This window comes from Eurypyga helias, unplaced genomic scaffold, assembly GCF_000690775.1.
Source record: "Eurypyga helias isolate BGI_N326 unplaced genomic scaffold, ASM69077v1 scaffold5151, whole genome shotgun sequence".
Lineage (NCBI taxonomy): Eukaryota > Metazoa > Chordata > Aves > Eurypygiformes > Eurypygidae > Eurypyga > Eurypyga helias.
The window spans coordinates 4,027-16,999 of record NW_010231487.1 but is presented as its reverse complement, the minus strand read 5'-3'; the positions used below and the strand labels follow the sequence as shown (position 1 = coordinate 16,999).

Here is a 12,973-nt window from a genome sequence, read left to right as displayed (position 1 = left end):
AAGGGGCACCCAGCTACCATAGTCTCTCCAGAGAAAGAATTATTTCAGAGTTTAATATGTACTGCCACTGAACAATATATTCCATGAGGAACAGGCAAAACCAGTCACAGAGTTAACCACCTAAAGCTTCACGGATGAACCTTTGATAAAAACTTCACTGTTGACACCAGATGCTACTGTGATTTGGTTAAAAACAAAACTAGCAGGACAGTTATTTTCACGGCAGGAACTTCAGAGACTTAGAAAGCAAAGAATGTTGCTAGGCTTTATATTAAAAAGTGTGAGACATTCTAAACATTCTTAGACACAAGATAGACTGCCATCTGTTTTACAGTTTCCTGGGTTGAGTTTGCCAAAAAAGGCCAGGGATTGTTTCAAGGCGAGCAAGTTTGTTACATGCATCTCAAAACAGCCCAAATGGTACTGCTGTAGTTGTTCAAGACAATTGCAGAGGCAGTCACTGTGAGCCGGTAACTTCAGAATCGCATTTTTCCAGTTGGCATTGGAAAGTGTCGAAGGCAAAGCTAAAGAAGGCATAGGCCGTTCTAGCAAAGGTAGAAAGGTTCTTCTCATAAGGTATGGAGTTTAACTGTAGTGTTTGAGACCAGAAAGTGGCGTCGACACTTGACAGACATTCCTGGAAGAACATTATTGCAGGGACACAAGTTATAAAATGACTGAAAACTACTTGAATCATTCCTACAGTGAGTTGGGTTTTTTCTAGATGGGAATCTCTCACCTATCAAAAAGCAGGCAGAAGAAATTCAGAACAACAACGGGAAAAGGAAAACCTGACCAAAAAGAATGACCAAATTAGATGCCCGTGTCAAGCAACTATGATAGGTAACATAATCAGCTATTATTAATATTAACAAATGACCAGCAGCAGCACTGTACACTGTATCAACTCTTGCCTCTTCCCGCTCGTAGGCAAAGAAGCTTTGCATTGGAAACGTTCCAATCAGTTCACTGATAGTAATGGAAAGTGGAAAGTATGTGGAAAATATGCATTACTTGACTTTAAAAAAAGGATTTGAGTCAAACCAACACTGAAGTCGTCAGTGGTTCTAAATTTGCATTGCTGATACACTAGATGTCAAGGCTTACATAGCCTTCATTCTAGTCTTGGCACTTCAGATGGTACAGAATGAGAAATACCAGGATTCACAAAACAAACCAAAAATAGTGGAATGAAGCAAACACAAGCATCATTTTACTCTGTGACTCAGAAAACATCTCTCACATACTGCTCAAAAAGTAAAAAGGGGACAAGATTGGAGCAGAACTTAAGTTCACAGCATAAAACAGCTTACTTAGTACTTTGCAAATGTGTGCTGCTTGACTAAGGCTCCTGAACTCAACTGACTTTCTCCCTTTCTCCCATGAAGGCCCATCTCCCTCTATCAGTAAGAAAAATAAGGTAAGCAGGTAGAACTCAGCTTCAGTAACACAAAAGGACATCGTCCAGCTAATAAGTGCAAAAGGAAACTTTCCAAAAAAAACTAAAGCTTAAGGGAAATCCCAAGCTTCGAGTACACTGAAAAAGAGAACATTCAGAAGGGTGTAGGCTTGTCCAGGCTATTTCAATCTACAGAGATTCCTCAGTGATCTTACCCTTATGATACTACTTTACTCATCACTAAACATTTAGCTATATATATATTTTTTTACCTCCTCTTCATGTAGAACCACTTGACCTTTGAGCGGATTTCCCAGTGGTGCCACAGTCACAAAAGGTTGCCAGACATTTCCTACTGTTCTTGGGAAGAGGTCATAAAGGTCCACAAAGTACCCACTCTTACTAGAAACATTCATGAAGTACACAGAAACAGGATTGCAGGTGGCAACATAAAGAACATTTTCAGCTTCCTCTTCTGAAATAAGAAAATAAAATTAATGAAAGGCTATTGACATGGCACAGTGCTCTTCCGGAAATATATGATGTCATAAACTTGGCAGATGATACAGCAAAATGTACAGAAAAATTATCACCACTGACACAAGGAAATAGAGAGAGAAGGGTCTCTTGATAGTAACGGAATGTTAACAGTTAGAATCTTGCCACAATGCTATTAACTCTTTAAACAAGTAGTCCAAGGCACATTTATGTAGACATGACTGCAGCGCCTGCCAGCTGTTAGCATATACAAAATCTGTCCAGATGTTTTTGTTTATAATATTGGTTCTCCCTCTTTCACTATCCCATCCTCCTCTTCAGTTCAGGCATTTAATGACTAAACATAGGGCGAATGCAAAATTCGTATGGAACTTTTCACATAGAGCACCTTCCTGACTGATTTCAGACAATTGTTGAAATCAATACAAAGCCACCTAATTTACGTTTTGCTGCCATAAAAGTCTGCTAATGTATTTGAAACTGAGGCTACAAACAGAAAAAGCAACATTCCAGTATTGATCAAGAGCAGTCTATCTGTAATACACAAGAAAGTTTAGACTTGTTTAATGATGAACACTGAAAGTGTTTATGAATATTCCCAATGATGCATTTCACTTTGGGACATAAGTATAGGTAACTAAGGTAGGCTTGATCTATTGAAAGAGAACTTTCATCAGTATAAGCACAGGAGAAAACAGCACAGCACTCTGCAAGTTAAAAAATTCATATTAAAACTGAATTGAGACAGGAAACATCAACAAAGTGTTTTTGTGAAGTAATACAATGTTGAACACAAAAACCGATTCAGACTTGCAATTTTGTCACTGTGTTCTACTTTAATTACATATCCTTCTCTTAGTTTGAGAAAGATGCATATCCTTACAAAGACCACAGTGACTCAGTGAGATTATACTCCAATTTCAGTGGCTGATTATTTTTGTATTTCACCTACTGCTAAAAAAATAGTGGAAAACCATAAATTATTATGCCTATACTCCATTCCTCTACTCTATATCCTCCATTCCTATATTCCTAGTATTATTCCTATGCTCCACTGCAAACATACCTAGAAATACACACTACTGTAAATGCACCTGTGTTGTTAATTATATTCAGAATTGCTCATATTGTCCTTTTACATTCTTCCACCAGCTATCAGTAAATACTTACGAAGTCAACAACTCAGGCCTTCCCCATCTCCAGGATATTTCACATATTTATAAAACTGGGGTTCATTACAAAAAAGTTAGTAGCTTTTCTAACCGCACCTTTTGTTACTGTGACGTCACAAACCAAGTTAATTTCACCCAAAGGAAGTGTCCAAAAAGCGAGTTCCTCTGTGAAACTGAGGGACCTGGCTTCGTGTCGTTCCACTGGAAATCCTTGAATATTTAAGTATACAGGGCCCTAAAACAAATAACAACAATGAGGACTCACTAAAATATTCTACTCACCATTCTTCAATCCTTAATACTATTAACAATAGAAATAGTCCAATTACTAAATACATAAAAGGGAAAAGGAAATGCTATTTTGCAAGCTCTCTGAATGTCAAAACTGCCATTTTTTTACAGTATGGAAACCATTACGTCTTTCCTCTTCAGTCTTTTATTGCTTTGGAACCATTACTGCTCAGTAGCACAAAGGAGGTGTCATGTAGTGATAAAACACAGTTCATACAAGGAAAAAATCACAGTATCTTTGCTTCTAAGAAGTTCAGTGGCAATTTCTTATTATACCAAGTTTAACTCTCATCCCTACATCACAACAGCAGTTCAGGTTTTTCCTTATTCACTGCAGAAATAATTACTGAAGTTAGGCCAAGAACTCAAAACTGAAAAGGACTTAGAAAATTTAGCTGCAGGCCAAATTGTACCAAAGGTTCACATTCAAACTTCACAGTGCCGAAGACCCAGAAGAATTCAGCTGCATGCAAAATAGAAACAGAAAACAGCTTTCTCTTCACTCTCTGATCTTATCCAAAAATTGAGATCTAGAGCCTGAAAATAGCTACTTCCAAGCATCCAAACCAGATACAAATTTTCTTTTCAATATGGTATTTTCAATATTCTTATAAAACCCCCTTTTCAAGAACTTCTGAATAAGCTTACTGATATTAAAGCACATCTTACATTGCGCAGACTAGGTATTCAGAACCATTTATTTTTCTAGTCAGTATAAAATCCCCAAGGGCAGGTAGCAAGGACCATGCTTTGCACACATTCTTCTTGAAGAAATTAATCATGTCTTAGATTCCTTATTCTAGAATCTTTAGGCTGGAAAAAACTCTAAGATCTTCAAGTCCACATTAATCGCATTTTAGATTCTTTGCATCCCGATATACAAAAACCAGCATTATATGAATTAAAGAAAGAAAGGGAAAACCAAGACAAACCTTTACATCTATTTTTTGAGTTTCTGTTGGACACAGCAGTTTCTGACGTGCATTCCCCGGCTGATCGACTTTCCAGTAGCCCATAAATTTATGCTCTGGTAATGGCAGTCTGTCAAATAATGTAGGAACAAATGAATTTTTGCATTCATTAACCAGCAATTGATAGGGAAGAAATAATTTAAACAACTGCATTTTTCCAACGAGACAGATCTGAAGATCCTCCTGTAGAAAATTATTTCTTGCTAAAATATTTAACTTTTTCTAAGTTTTTGGTTTTAAATCACAAAAATTTTAGTCTTCTGGAATACTAATACAGTCGCAACCTAAACAGCAACATAAAAGAAGGAGGAAAACGTTTCCGGTATGAATTATTTGAGATATATAATGAAACACATCCAAATAGTCTCTTGCTCTGCTTTATTCAGATCAGGCAGGGTGTGACAGTACAACTTAAAGGAACTCCTGTCAGTGGCACACTCATTTAAAAACCCAGCAGAATAAACACAGTAAACACCGGGGCAAGTTAACTATGCAATAATAGTTCCAACAAATTTTTTCCATGTATTTTATAACTGCTCACATGACCAAGGGCAAAGGAATACAGACGTGAGAGTATCCCCCTGCCTTCTGGGCAGTACAGCCTACAGAAAGGATGGACATCTTCGAAAGCCTCGGTTGCTTGCCTTGGTCTAATTTCTTCATTTCTGTACCTTTCATTTAGGAGAGAAATATATGGGCCACAGCAAAGCTCATTTATACAGGAAAAAAACCGCTGGCATATGACAAAGCAATTTGACAACAAAGTAGGGACATCACTATTTTTATTTCTTTCCTGTGATTTGGAACCACTGAAAGCAGTTTGACTTTGTTAACTGGCATAAATATCTTCAAGCTAATGAACTCATCACTTTTGGTTTCTTTTATGTGGGATCAGTTGCTCCTAAAGAGACCTACTATCAAAACTACATTCTGTGTTAGATGCCGTTGCGTATTATTTAACAGCTACAGGACTTGGCAAGAGAATAGAACACATTCCTACTCTCAGTTTCTATAAATATCTCCAAAGTCTATTTTAAGGAAGTTGGTTTAGACTGTTTATTAGAAGTCTGTGCTTGGTCTCTTCTGTCTTGTCTGACGATGCTCGTTCCTACTGTTACAATTATTTCCCCCCTCCCTGCCAATCAACCTGGCCCGTCTAGATGTTAAAGGTTTGTTTAATTTCTTCTTGATTTTCTTTTCAGAATAAGAAGGGATGCCAAATCAAAAATATCTCAGTTGGACTATATATGAAACATAGAGAATTTCAATTTTTATTTTATTTTTTCCACTAACAACATAAAAGAGAAGTCAGGGAATGAACAGTAATGCTACAACCTTTGCAACTCCTGCAGGAAAGCTGCATTAGTATTTCTTACGGGTATACTGACACCAAAGCTCAAGGAACCAGGAGAAGCCAGGACTCACAGGCAGGTAGTTGCTCAGTCTCCACTGCCATTCTGCATTTGCAGCATCTACCAAGGCAGTCAGATAGCCAAAGACACTTTTTGCCAACATAAAATGGTTTAGATGCTATAGATTGTTGGTGCTTATAGATAAACATCCAGCAATATGTCACTGCAGCATATAACGAGGAAAGTGGATCTCATGAACTCCCTCTCTTAGTCAAAGAGCCAGTAGAGTCTTCACTGCCTGTTTGTGGCCTAATTAAGAGCATCAATAGATACTGATAGGTGAAGGGTGATTTATTTTTCATTCTTTCTTACTCCAGTTTGCATTTTTCCATTCTTTACACCTAGCTAGTGTAGTCAGATTCTTCCCAAATTAAGAAGAGAAATCTAAGCAGACTCAAAAAAAAAAAAAAAAGAGCAAGTACAATATATTGTTGATTACAACATTCAACACCATTAGGAAAAACACTCAGGTTGCACTATTTCAACATATACACAACTCTCAGATAAATTTATTCATGCAGTCAGAAAATGGGCAAACAGTCAAGTCACTAGACTAAATGTCAAGTTTATCCATGAACTGGGATTTTGCTTCCAGCTTCCATTTGTGTTTCAGAATGATTTATTGGCAAAACGTTGGTTATGTCTTGAGCCAAAACTGTCTTGTGTGCAAGAAGAAACTGGAGAATTTTTTTGTGCAATGTGACTCTGAGTAGCATAATCTCCGATATGCCTATAATCGGCAATAATTGTTTCCTGTTAGCTCAGTGGAACATCAACTTCCACAAGGATTTGGACTTAGGTTTTAATTCCTTACACATTACTTCCATGGACAACATCCTAGAAACCAACAGGTTCACTAATATTCATGAATACTTATTAGATTTTAAAACAAAACATATGTTAATAACCAGCTCTAACCAAATACCCTGCTTTATATAGCAACAGAATTACAGACTGCATTCCCAAAGAAACAAAACATGTTCACTCTCTTTCAGCTTTCTGGAGATTTGCTTTGCTAACAGTTCCTCTCCCACAAAAAATTGATTTCTCCTTTCTCCTAGATTCCTGAGGTTTTCTCTTCTGTGTTTCTGAATGATTTAGTCTGAGGTAGCAGACAAAGTCATCATGAACAGCAAAGAGGAGGGAAAGGTAGATCAGAATTTAAGAATAAAATAGAAAGTAGAATACATAATACAGAGTTCTTTGTCAAGAGTTACAGGGATCTTATTCTTCCAGGGCCTGACAATTCTTTTTTACTCCAGCTCACTGCTCTCTCATATAAATCTGGTCTAAGAAAGACTAAAAGTACTGAAGATGGTGGCATTAAAAGTCTTATAACCAATCTGCCTCCTGCATGATTTTCAGGACAGGGTGAGGGTGCAGAAGGACTGGAACAACATGCCCACATTGAAAACATGTACACATCTTAACAGTTTTCCTCTAGTAATCATGTGTGACCTGCAGTGAAGGAGGGAAGTCATCTTCTTTTCCCAGGACCTGTAAGTTACAAGCAAATTGTGAAAAGCACTTGAAGTTACAGCACCAGTAAAGAGCTTCACAAGGCACTCCTGCCACATGGCTGTATTTCAAATTAATTAACTAAATACTGTTCAGATAAAAGGCAGACAGAATACCCTGGAAATGCCACCACAGGCCAAAAATCTGCAAAGCAGAGATCTGATGGGTGTAAAAAGTGCAGTGGCTGGGTAAGAACGGTACTGAAACTCCACTGCTCTCTCTCCCTCTGGGATGCACACAGTGATCCATGATTATTGCTTTACTCAAAAGCTGGAAAGGGTTTCTAGAACAGAAAAAAAATGCACAACAGACTGCAGTAATCTTGTAAGAAAGCCAAGACTTAAAAGCAAGTTCTAAGGAATTATTCCCGATCAGTTATTTAAGTATAGATTTGTCAAAGCCTGTTGCTAAAGCAAAATTTAGAAACGTTTTTTAATGTTTATTTACTCTTAATTTTACAACCGGGCTTTCTGCAAGATCACTGCTGTCCATGAAATGGTTACATAAGCAGGTATTCTGTTTTATAAAGGTGATTGCCCAACTCCTCCAGCTGACGAGGCAATTGTACAGAAAATTAATATTTAGCCTGATTTTCTTCACACACAGAGGTCAAAGAGGAGACAATCTGTCAAAAGATAATTCTCTAGTGGCTTCTGCTGCCAGAAAACTTTACAAAGTGACACCTACAGAACACCATTTCTTTTAATTTGTATAGTTTTGATTTTAGAAAATAAATTAATTTAGGGCTTATTGAAAAAGAAAGAAACAAACAAACCCAAAACCAAAATAGCGAGTGTTCAAAAAGTCAATAGCACCTGATTTATAAAGTCATTTATTTAGTTTTCAGAAACGTAATGGGAAGTGGCTAGAAAACCTGTGAGACTGAAGTTCCACTGAATGCCAATGCCCTACTGCCAGCCACTATGGTACTAGCAGAGCTGCGGACATGAACCATGGCAGGCAACAAAGCTGCCTAACACGTGATCTTGTACACCAGCTCAGTGCCGGCACAGACTGTATCAGTCAAGAACTTCAGCAACAGCTTATTATTTAGCTGAAGAGACTTCTACCCCACCTAACTTCTTGGACTTAAATAAGATACAGTTCAAAACTAGGAAAATTCCTTCCCAACCAGATCTCCATACTTTATTTAAACACCTTTGGATTAAATATATAAGCAGTAGACATACAGAACTGTCTTTTGTTAGGCCTCCCATTCCCTGAAATGCATAGGATGCACAAGAGACATAGGGTATGAGACAGGTCCAACAATTAACTCCAAATTACCTGGGGGAAAAAATAACACAACAAAACAGTCTCAAGAGAAATTGAAACCTTTTAAAAGGTACGTATGTACATTAAGTATAAAAAATTCCATTCACATGAAATGAATATTCATGACATAACAAGCACCTGGAAATAGACAGCGACAGGAGGAAAAATATGTAATGGCAATTTCATCAAGGATAAATGGCAGAGTTAGGAGCTGAATGCTGTTTTACCTAGGAATTGCAAATGGTCTGAACTGTGCAACAAAATGGCAGATTAATGGGAGTTCAGACGAACGTGACGTAACAGACATCAACAGGAAAAGCAAGGTGTAATGGTACACAAAGAAAGATAATTAATTAGTACAATGAGTTATCCTTTTTACCCACTATGACTTGGCAAAGCATCGCAGACAAGCCATCTGCTTTACACACAATACTGATAAAAATTATAAACTATTGAACAGGTGAATCCAGGGGATACAGACAATATCATGATGTTACAACCTGACAAACACTGAACATGTCAGTCCCTTGAAAAATAGACATTCTATTTGGGGAAAAAAAACCCCAAAACTGAACGAAGCAAAAGTCCAAGTAAAGCATTATTTTATAGGTCTAACGTAAGATACTAATTTTGGAAATAAATTAATTACCATCTGCAGATTAATTTCTCTCTTGAAAAAATAACTACTGCAAGAATTCTTTTCTAAATGGTCATTAGACATCATCTAATCTTTCCTTCTAAGATTAGGTATATTAACTCCAGAGCCTAAACTAAAATTCCCTAAAGGTCTCTGGTACCGTTCGTTAAATTTTCCCTCTAATTTCAGCTAGACACAACCCACAGAGTTCCTTCCACTGTGACCTTGTATTATAGTTTGTTCCTTGTGCCTCTCATATTTTTGTACCTGTATTTACAGCATTAATGTTTCAGAAGCAGTTTAAATAATTCTGATTTATTCCAGTTTTCTTTTAGATGAAGATGAAGTAATAGGTGAACAGAAAGACTTCTCCAAAACTTAGTGAAATAAAATGAAGATTCACAAATTGAACCAAGCCATACCTGTCTAAAGGAGTCAGCATTTCAGTATAATGATTTTCCTGTCTTAGAATCCCCTGGAAATACTTCTGTATTGCAAAACTTCTTAACCGCACAGGATTTATATTCTTATCACAGATTCACAGAGTGGTAGGGGTTGGAAGGGACCTCTAGAGATCATCCAGTCCAACCCAACTCCCCTGCCAGAGCAGGATCACCTAGAGTAGATCACACAGGAACAAGTCCAGGTGGCTTTGGAAAGTCTTGCTGCAGATGTGACTAACATCCTCAGGAAGAATAGGTTTGGTCTATCACCCTAGTTGTCATCTTACTTAATAGAATCACTGAGGAGTGTATTATACTAGCTTCTAAGTCTTAAAAGTCTTACAACTCAAGACTCGGAGCACAGAAGTGAACCTCCGTGGGGGTACGCTGTTGTCACTTGGACACTGTAAAAATCACACCTAGTAAACCTTCAGATTGCCAACTTGTGAGAGACTATAAGAAGGCAGGAAAACAAGCTTAAAATCGAAAGTGATCTTGACAAGTCAGAGAAATAATCTGAAAAAAATAAGAGTAAGAAAACGTGTAAGCACGAAGGAAGTTGATTACTTAAAATGAAGACGGCGTAGGTGCTATGCAGGGTTCTGAAGAAAGGATCTGGAGGTTCATGTTTAGAAAACTGGACGAGTTAAACATTGCAAGAAATGCAAACACACTGGGGCCTTTAAAAGGCACTGCTGCATGAAATACATCTCACTTTTACACTCTCCTACTACTCCACGCAGCTCCAGCAGAAACCAACGTACAATGCTTAAAGACGGACAGGAATCAAGTGGACAGGGGAGAATGAAAGAAAAATAACAACAACCAGAGGCCTTGAAAAAGGGGGAAGATTGAGTGAGCTGGATGTGTTTAGAGATGACTTTCTAATGGCAATGGTATTTAGAAACAAGACTGGCTTACTTTGGGAGGTTCTGAAGGTTTTCAGGTATGGATCATGACAAAAATCAGATAAGAAGGTTTTAGATTAACGTGCATCTTTTCTGAAGGAAGTAGGATGGACGCACCATTATCCCACTCTCAGTATAGAGGAGGTCAGTACGCTAGTTCTAAAGATATAGCAGCTTCAGGAAGTACCTTTTCTGCAGTGGTCCAAACACCATACCCAATTACCTCAATACGTTCATCATGGGAGCTTGCAATATGGGCTGGAAAGGATTTGGAGAGATTATCTGGGTGTTCTTCTACTCCAAGGCAGATTCAATTGTGCCTAAATCATTCCTGAAAGATGTATCTTAATTCAAAGTGATCCACCTGTGGCTTACAAGCTCCACAAGGTTATATATCATGACTAACAGCAAGGCTGTCTTGGAATGGAACAGCAGGATAACCTGAAACGCCAGCTGTGGTGGATGTAAATGACATACTGAGACCAAGACTGTTGGATCACCAGAGGCAGGTGGTCATCCTAGGCCCAATCTTGAACGGTGAGATCTAAGAAAGAGTTGCTTTTATCGACTGCATGTGAACTGCTCCTGTAGTTTCTCCTCCCCTTGGCTATGAGTATGCACTCATAGCTGCCAGTCAAGTGACTCAATCAGGTTTTTGCTGAGTATCATGTGAGGGTCTTGTAAGTCTGTCATCCTTGGTGTAACCTGTCCTATAAAACCTCAGTGATGGATTCAGAATGATCAGGTGATTATCCCTAATTCAGTAAGGTCAGATCTTTCTTCTACCTTCTCACTTCTAGACTGAACAGTCCCCAGTTACAGCAGTCTTCCTCTTAGGTTTCTTAAACCTCTGATCTTCTCACTACTAAGGGTCCTCTCCCATCCACTCATATAAACCCACATCTAATACTTCTAAAAAGTATATGAAGTGCAAATTTCTCAAAAACTATGATAAAAATTGTAATTCTTTAAAACAGAAATTACAAATGACTTTTCGTAAAGAAACTATGGCAAGAGCTTCAAGTGTGTACCGTCAATGTGACAGACACTGTACTCTCTCAAGTACTGGTTCCCCAGGCATGTAATTCTTCTGTCATCCAAATTAAAAGGTACACCACAGTCATTACACTGCCAATCTTATTTTAATAGTTATATGTAGGATGTCAGAGATGATAATAGTGGTGCTCCCACACGGACACCTAATAGCAAGACATCATGCATAAGAATCCATTCTTCCTTAGCAAATACAAAATATATATATGTCCCATGGAAAACTCCATTTTCCATATATCCATAAAGCTTTCTTCATGAAAGGGAAATATTTGTTTCTCCATAAATAAATTATTTATTACAGTTCAAGCCAGAGTAAGTTTTACAATTGCTTTTCAATATGATCTACTTAAGCCTGTTCTCTGGGAACTGCAGCAGAATTACTTAAATCTGTTTCATAATTTAGTTAAAAAAGAAGCAAGCTACTTTGATTCTAACCTCTGAAAAAGTATGTGGTGTAGCGTGTCAACTGGTAACATAATTAAAGAGTAGCAGTGATATACAGACACATTCAAAAATGGTTCTTAGAGCTTACATGCATTGTCCTATTCTGCAGAATTATTTTTGCAGAGCCTTTTGTGAATATCACAGACAGAATCCCACTATCACTGAAGGCAACTTTTGGGGTTTTTTGCTACCTATTTAGGTGATAAATAACAGAACAGAAATGTGTTGCAATTCAATCAAAAACACAGGAGAAGAAACAAGTATTTCCCTTTATTAATATATATCTGTTTACCATACAAGCTATAAATATGTACATAGATATTAAAAATTAAATATTAGTAATAAGAAAATACTCTATCATGTTTTATATTGTTATTTTAACTTATGTGGAGGAATATAAACTTGAACAAGAGGAGGATTGACTTCAAGTATTCCAGTATTTTTAAATCAGTTAGCAGCAAGATAACACACTATAAGAAACTGATCATGAGAGACCTGTCTTCTTAATATATATATCTTATGTTATTCTTACTCCTTGGCCAGCTGTACATTGGTCGGGTTTGCTCCAATAGGTATCCCATATTTGTGCAAAGTGCTGATTAAAATGTCACGCATTTCGTTGTTGTAGGAGTCAAAGTCAAATACATTTCGAACGACGTTCGCCAGTCCTTCAGTTGGAAATTTCTGTGAAGAAACAGAGACCCCTGAATTTCTTTTACTGAGTATCTGTTAAGTAATAGCATATCATTAAATACTTCCAAAATGAACCGTTATAACAGTAACTTTGCTCAACTTAGACAAGTGCTCAAGTCACCTTTCTTTTAGGTTCCAGAACAAAGAAAGTACACTGCTTCAAGTCAGAATGAAGTTCTTGACAGCAAACCTGAACTAAACAAACCAGCAGGAGACTATTATTTAACTACTCAGCATCAGACACGTTTTGAAGAATTGC

At 37.5% G+C, this 12,973-nt stretch overlaps 1 protein-coding gene across 1 annotated transcript in view; it reads right to left on the bottom strand.

The window, feature by feature from the left end:
• The window catches only part of VWA8 (von Willebrand factor A domain containing 8), a gene marked incomplete at both ends in the record, with an annotated part of 55,944 nt that extends 43,239 nt beyond the window's left edge, over positions 1 to 12,705 (bottom strand). The window contains 4 exons of the mRNA XM_010161094.1: positions 1,672 to 1,874; positions 3,166 to 3,304; positions 4,293 to 4,401; positions 12,554 to 12,705. Coding sequence (XP_010159396.1) covers positions 1,672 to 1,874; positions 3,166 to 3,304; positions 4,293 to 4,401; positions 12,554 to 12,705 — 603 coding nt within the window. The remainder of the gene's footprint in view (positions 1 to 1,671; positions 1,875 to 3,165; positions 3,305 to 4,292; positions 4,402 to 12,553) is intronic.
• Positions 12,706 to 12,973: the final 268 nt, after the last annotated feature.